Raw genomic sequence first — 7,674 nt, 5'->3', positions numbered from 1 at the left:
CAAAAAAAAAAAAAAAAAAAAAGGAGAGTAACATCCAGAGGGAGATGTCCAGATTACGGAGTCCCCTTCAACCATGACAGTCCAGGGTCTCTCAGTCTATACAGACTGGATCACTCTCTCATGGGGCCATCCTGGGCCCTACAGCTGCTGAGCAGTGTCCCTGTCTCCACTCCATGCCAGAAGCATCCCAGTGGTGACAACCATAGATGTCCCCAGATATCAGCCAGGGTCCCTTGAGGGGAAAGTCCTTGATGGACCCTGCTTTAGCTGTTGCCTTTTACTATCTGGAACCAGACCCAAAGACAAATAGGTAGCAGAAGAGGACCTGGATGGAGAATCTGGCAAATAAACCATAACAGAAGACAGTGTTCTCTGTTAAAAGAAGTGTTTTGTCTTGTTTTAATATCTCATCAGCTTTACAGGATTACATTGTTTTAAATATTTCTGAAGTTTAAATACAATCTGCATAATAATGTTATTATAAAATGTAAACTTTCAGTGTTCTTTTAAATTTCAAAATCACACTTTGTTTTTAGTCATTTTGCCCCACCCCCTTAATACCTGAATGTTCTGCAAAATCTGAAATTATTACAGGCCACCCAGCCACAGCCAGGGCATGACAGGCTGAGCCCAGCCAGAGGTAGAGAGTAGTTTATACCTTTTTATTTTTTTAAGTTTTTTTTTTCCTTTTTTTTTTTTTTTTTTTACCTGAGATCAGGCGTGGTCCCCACGCCAGAGAAACTGAAATTTCACATGTCAAGAATGAAAGACTGAATTTATGTTTGCTAAGGGAGAAAAAAATGCAAAAGCAAAATTAGGGGGGAGAAAAGGAACAAAGTGGGCAAAAATGGTAAAAGAAAAAAAGTGACTGTACAAATGCACAATTATTAAAAAACTAACCCAACCACCCCCATGGCCCCATCCCAACCCTCCCACCTGTCCTGACAGCAGATGGCCAGGTAGCCCTGTGGCCAGCCCAAAGGTCCCAAAGAAGCCTGGAAGTAGGCTATCCACAAAAATCTCCAGACTGGGGGCCATTGGCCCTGAGTATGCAGGGTTCCCACCTGCCACACAGTTAAGCGCCCCCATCCCCAAACCAGCTGCATACATCCAGGCTCCTTGAAGCTGAAACATGTCACCTTCCCCAGCCCAGTTTCCACAATGGAGTGCCCAGGTGTACCCCAAAAAGCTGCCCTGGGAGATAGGTGTGGTAGGGGGTTCAATAGAGGCACTAAAAACCACTGTGAGGACATGTCACAATTCCAAGGCCAGCATGGCCACTGCCTCCCACCTACTTCTGCTAGAGTCAGCTAAGCCGATAGGCCATAAGCCCCTGTGCCCACCTGCCCCTATTATCGCTAAATGCAATAGCAGCCCTAGTCCCCTGAGTTAGAGCCCCATCTACCCGCTGCCAGGAGACTGGATCCCTGAAGGACCTACATGCACCACAGCACATGCCATCTGAGAGAGATGCCCCAACCCTGTGGTCCTGCCTAGCCTGGCCTCTCAGGCTAAGTGCCCACTCAGACCTTGAGGCAGAGTATCATATGGGAGGGAGAGGAGGTACCCAAGGGGTGCAGGTTTTGGCATCATTAAGTGAGACCTGAGGTAGAAAGAAATGTGTAGCAGGCATTTCCCCTGGCACAGGGGCCCTGATGTGATTTGAGCCCTGAGAGGTGGCCAACTTTGCAGGGGAGAGGGGCTGGCATGGGGGCCAAATCTGGATGCATCCAAATGGTTCTCACAGTCGGGCAAGATAATGTCATAAGACAAAAAGATCCCCACCTCCCCAGGACACTTGTGCTGCCAAGGCCCCTGTCCAAGAGATGGGACAGAGAGAACCTTTCAGAAGAAAAAGCCAAGAGGAAACCCCTGGGATGTCCACCTCCCCTCCTGGAAAGGGGTGTGTGACAGTGACCCTGAGACCTGAAAAGAAAGAGGGGTTCCTTCCACAAAGACACACTGCTGCCTGATAGGAATGCAAATTTAGACTCTGAGGGTTTAGGATCCCACCCACTGCCCTGCTTCACCCTCATCTTCAAGGCAACTGGTTTGGCTGTGGGGGTGGAGGGGGAGCTGAGGAGGCCTTGTTAGGCTCCCTGGGACCAATTAGGGACTTCAGGAGCATCCTGGGAACAGCTGAGTTAATCCTCCTCCACCCCAAGTGAAGTGAAAAACCAGGTGCTGCCCGGTAGGATGCAACAGTCTCGCCTAACACAGAGCAGGTCTCTGGAGGTTCAGATAGTAAACCCAGCTTAGCATTCTGGGCTCCACTTTCTGCTAACCCGGAGGGAGAGGGAGGGGGTTCCCAACAAATAGGGCGAGGGCTAGGTCTTGTCACTGTGAGGAATTTGGAGAGCTCTAGCCCTGCGACAAAGGGGCAGGGAGAGACAAAAGGAGCTGAGAATGTTGGGGGGTGAGGGGTTTAGGGTGACATGGCCCTCAAATCCCCACCCAGCTTCACCCCCACTCCCCAATATCGATACTCTCCCAAAGCAGCCCTTCCAGGCAAGAGAAGAATCCCAAGCCACCCATATATTCACCCCTGAGACAGGAACCTGGGGGCTGTGATGAGGGATGCCCCCTCCCACCCTCCGGGGCCCCATTTCTAGCACTTTCTAGTTAAGACTTCCAAGTCCCTGACTCGAGTGCCTGAACCTGCATAGAGCACAGCATAAGAAACAGTATCATGGAATATCACAGTCAGCAATTCAACATCACCCCACCATCCCCCCAGCCCCTCACAGACCCCACACATGTACCTCCCACCCTGCCTGCCTGGCCTGCAGCACCTGAGTTCATCACATCCATGGCTCCAGCCCCAGGGATCCAGTGTCCTGGGCACTGCCCAATGCACCCCAGGAAACAAATGAACCCAAATCAGTCATGGGAAAAATAAAAAGGTTATTACTTTTTTGTCTTGTTTTTGCTTTTTTAAGTTAGGTTTCCCTGAATGAACACATGTATACAGATATATAGATATCCTTTTCCTAAGGTTTGATTCCCTCCCCTAAGAATAAAATAAAATATTTACAAAACAAAACCCCTGAAACTTATTACAAAGTCCCCATAGAGTCTGAATGTCACTATTACTTTAAAAAGAAAAAAGTTCCTAAAGCAACAAGAAAAAAAAAATTCAGTGATCTCAGTTCAGGGGTTTCATTCAACACAAAGAGCTTGGAGTGGTGAGTGTGTGATGAATAAAAAAAAAGAAAAATAAAAAAAGAAAAACCAGACAAAAATGAAAACACACAGTACAGGGGTGTATGAGGTAAACAGGATTGGCCTGACATTGCAGCTGGTCCTAAGTAGACACCAGAGCCTTCAGTTCACCAGGACCTCAGGAAAAACCTAGGAAATACCTGCCTCTTTCTGTGTTCTAATTCCCTTTGCTGTCCTCACAATTCATCTCTCTGAATGTCCAAAACCTGAGAAATTCAAGTGTTCCTTGGTTTTCCCCTGTTTTATTAAATTTCCTTTATATATATATGTGTGTGTATATATATATATATATATTTTTTTTTTTTTTTTTTTTTTTTTTTTTTTTTTTCCCTTTTCTTTTTGGCGTCAGCTGTGGCTCCTCTGTGGATATCTTCCTTCCCCACCCGTATGTATCTTCCGCCATCCTGGCCCCTGCCTGGCCCACCTTGATCCCCTTGATCCCAGTCTGGTGGGCTCCTAGAAGGTGGCAGGTGGGAAGTGAGGCGGTTAAGGCAATGTAGAATTATTTGAGGTAGAAGATGTGGGGGTTGCAGATGACCCTGCTGGCCCAGCCTGGCTGCCCGCACTGCTGCTGGTCCCGCTGTTTCCTCCCCGGCTGCCTGTGTTGCTCCCGCTGCTACCGCCGCCACCAGCACTGCTGCTACAGCCGCCACCACTGCCACCTCCACTGCTGCCTTTGTTGGAAGCTGAGGATGACATGGCGGCTGGTGGCTGAGCAAACAACACTCCTAATGGAAGGATAGAAGAGACATGTCGTGGAGTTTAAAAAACATGAGGCAGATAAGAGAGATCAACACGGTGCTCCCAATTTATAAACTTCTCAACCGTGGGTGCTCATACATCACATACACCTATGTGTACATATATGTATATTTGCACACTGAGCACATGTACACACATGCACACAGCTCTTGTACAGAGACCCCCCGCAATTCCCAGTGGTTATTTGCTGGTGATGTGGGGCCATAGGCTGGATATGTACATGGCTGGCTCCTGTCCTTGTAAGATTCAATATGAAAGTATACACATTTTGCCTGTATTTCAGGAGTATACTGACCCCTCCAAAAGGCCATCTATGGACCCCCTAGGACAAAAATGACCTCCCGGCTCGGCGCCTATAGCTCAACTGGCTAAGGCGCCAGCCACATACACCTAAGGTGGCGGGTTCGAATCCCCAGCCCGGACCCGCCAAACAATAATGGCTGCAGCAAACAAAAAATAGCCGGGCATTGTGGCGGGTGCCTGTGGTCCCAGCTACTTGGGAGGCTGAGGCAGGAGACTCGCTTAAGCCCAGGAGTTGGAGGTTGCTGTGAGCTGTGATGCCACGGCACTCTACCCAGGGGGACAGCTTGAGGCTCTGTCTCAAAAAAAAAAAAAAAAAAAAATGACCTCCCATTAGCCACTTCTCCATTTGCTTTGTCCTCTGTACACACAGCAACCAGACTGCTCTGTGCTGACAGCACGACCTAGTGGCATCTATGAACCATAAGCCCAACTCCATGTATTTTTTTTTTTCTTTTGTAGAGACAGTCTCTCTTACTTTATCACCCTCAGTAGAGTGCCATGGCATCACACAGCTCACAGCAACCTCCAACTCCTAGGCTTAGGCGATTCTCTTGCCTCAGCCTCCCGAGCAGCTGGGACTACAGGCGCTGGGTATTTTTGTTGTTGTTGTTTTTGCAGTTTGGCCAGGGATGGGTTTGAACCCACCACCCTCGGCATATGGGGCCAGTGTCCCACCCACTGAGCCACAGGCGTGGCCCCGAACTCCACGTTTTTTAAGAAGGAAATTTGGAAAACTCAGCATAGCAATGAATCTGTATTTGTTGACTACTTTGTGCAGAGCACAGTGCTGAGTGGGACCAGGGCCATCCTACCTGTGTACATGATGCCATTAATCTCAACAGACATGCTAATACTGTTGCTGCCGTTGGTGCCAGTCAAGTTCACAGCTAAGTCCTGGCGGCTCTCGGAGGCTGTGGAAAGGAGAAAAACCATCCGTTTATAATCATAAATAGATCTAGAAACTGTTTTTTGTTTGTTTGTTTGCTTTTTGATACAGAGCCTCAAGCTGTTACCCTGGGTTGAGTGCTGTGGCATCACAGCTCACAACAACCTCCAACTCCTGGGCTTGTGATTCTCTTGCCTCTACCTCCTGAGTAGGGACTACAGGCACCCACCACAATACCAGGCTACTTTTTGGTTGTAGTTGTCATTATTGTTTGGCAGGCCCAGGCTGGATTTGAACCCATCAGCTCTGGTATATGTGGCTGGTGCCTTAGTCACTTCAGCTACAGGTGCCCAGCCCTAGGAAGTATTCTTTTTGTGTGTCTCACCTATTAGACTAGCTTCACAAAGGTGAGGACTATATTTTCACAATTATGCTCTATCATCCGTGTACACAGCAGGTACTCAACATGTATGTGTTGAATAAGAGTGTATATTTAAGGTTGGGTGCAGTGGCTCACGCCTGTAATTCTAACACTCTGGGAAGCTGAGGAGGATAGCTTGCGCTCAGGACTTTAAGACCAGCCTGAAAACCACAGTCAGACCCCATCTCTACTAAAAATAGAAAAACTAGCTGGACATTTTGGCAGGCACCTTAGTCCCAGCTACTTGAGAAGCTGAGGCAAGAGGATCCCTTGAGAGTTTGAGGTTGCTATGAGCTATGATGCCACAGTACTCCACTCAGAGTGGACTCTGTCCCCCCCTCAAAAAAAAAAAAAAAGCATATCTTTGCTGTTGTCATGGTTTAAGACTTAAGAGATATCAGCGCACCCAAATCATCTCATTCTTTTAAAATTGTGACTTGATTTATTCATTCCTTCCTGATGGACACTTCAAGTTGATTCAAGGGTTCACTACTACAAATGACATTATGCAAATGACCACAATGAACATCCTTATAAATATGTGTTTCCTTGTGTACTAATGTTCTCTGCTATAGATACCAAACAGAATCAATAGGCCACAGGGAAAACACATTTTCTATTTTAAAAGAGATTGTTGGCCAGATGCAGTGGCTCACACCTGTACTCCCAGAACTCTGGGAGGCTGGGGCAGGAGAATTGCTTGAGGCCAGAAGTTTGAGATCAGCCTGGGCAACACAGCCATATCCTATCGCTACAAAAAATAGAAAAATTAGCCAGAAGTGGTGGTGCACACCTGTAGTCCCAGATACGTGGGAGGCTGAGGCAGGAGGACTGCTTGAGTCCAGGAGTTGGAGGGTGCAGTGAGCTATGATGATGCCACTGCATTCCAGCCTGAGAAACAGCCAGACTTTGCCTTCCCACCTACTATCCCCGGGGGAGAAAACTGCCAAATTGTCACCTATTTACCTTTCCACCAGCAGCCCCAAGGGAGCCTATTTCCCTTTTCCCTACATCTTGACCAATACTTTATACTATGTAGCTCTGGTTGGATGACAATTTCTTCTTTTTTTCTTTTTGAGAGAGTCTCACTATGTCATCCTTCCTAGAATGCCGTGGCATCTACCTCAAACTCTTGGGCTTAAGCAATCCTCTTGCCTCAACCTCCCAAGTAGCTGGGACTACAGGTGCCCACCACAAGGCCTATTTTTTTTTTTTTTTGTAGTTGTCATTGTTGTTTGGCAGGCCTGGGCCAGGCAGGCTGGGTTTGAACCCGTCAGCCCCAGTGTATGTGGCCTGCGCCCTAGCCACTGAGCTATAGGCTCCAAGCTGACAATTTTGTCTTAATTTGTAGATCCCTAATTAGATGGAGTTGAACACCTTTTCATATGAACTTACTAGTCACACCTGCATCTTTTTTCTACTATTTTTTTTCTTATTGATTTATAGGCACTCTTTACACATGTTAGCTTTAAGACCTCTATTTTGCTACACATGCAGAGTCCACCACTGGGTTGGTACCTTGGCTGTTGATCCGTATGCTCATTGGCAGCTGGGCTGTCATAGCCAGGAAGTTCTGCTGCAGAGCTCGCTGCATGAGCCGTTGCTGCTCGTCAGTTACCAGGGCCATCTTCTTCTCAGGAGGCTCCCCAGACTCCAGCTTCTCCCGAAGCTGCTCCAGAGCAGCTGCCTGTGCTGCCACAGCTGCTTGGGCAGCTGCTGCTTGCACTGCTGCTGCCTGGGCTGCAACCACAGGGTGGCCTGCGAGGGACACAGGCAGGCGGCCAGGGACCGTAATAGGGATGGCTGAGTCCTCCTCTAGACAGGAGAAAAGAAGAATTGATGGCCAGAAGGGACTGGGACCTACCTTCAAGACAAGGCAAGAACATGTACCTCTTGAATATCCCTACTACTATGGTGCTCCTATCTTGTCCAGAGTGGACAGGTTTTGGGATCTAAGAGCTTATAAAATCCCTTCTTTTTTTTTTTTTTTGTAGAGACAGAGTCTCACTTTTTCGCCCTCGGTAGAGTGCAGCGGAGTCGCTCCAGCAACCTCCAACTCCTGGGCTTAGGCGATTCTTCT

The 7,674-nt window shown here is 47.9% G+C and overlaps 1 protein-coding gene across 1 annotated transcript in view; it reads right to left on the bottom strand.

Annotated features, from left to right (window-relative positions):
* Positions 1-3,556: 3,556 nt before the first annotated feature.
* The window catches only part of ARID3A (AT-rich interaction domain 3A), a 37,374-nt gene continuing 33,256 nt past the window's right edge, over positions 3,557-7,674 (bottom strand). The window contains exons 6-8 of the mRNA XM_003788682.3: positions 7,113-7,409; positions 5,100-5,198; positions 3,557-3,950 (exon numbers count right to left, since the gene is read on the bottom strand). Of these exons, the coding sequence (XP_003788730.1) occupies positions 3,709-3,950; positions 5,100-5,198; positions 7,113-7,409 (638 nt within the window). The 3' untranslated portion in view covers positions 3,557-3,708. The remainder of the gene's footprint in view (positions 3,951-5,099; positions 5,199-7,112; positions 7,410-7,674) is intronic.

Source organism: Otolemur garnettii, unplaced genomic scaffold, assembly GCF_000181295.1.
Source record: "Otolemur garnettii isolate 467f Iridium unplaced genomic scaffold, OtoGar3 scaffold00029, whole genome shotgun sequence".
In the NCBI taxonomy this organism is placed as follows: domain Eukaryota; kingdom Metazoa; phylum Chordata; class Mammalia; order Primates; family Galagidae; genus Otolemur; species Otolemur garnettii.
The sequence above is the reverse complement of the archived record's forward strand: the minus strand, read 5'-3'. Positions and strand labels throughout refer to the sequence as shown.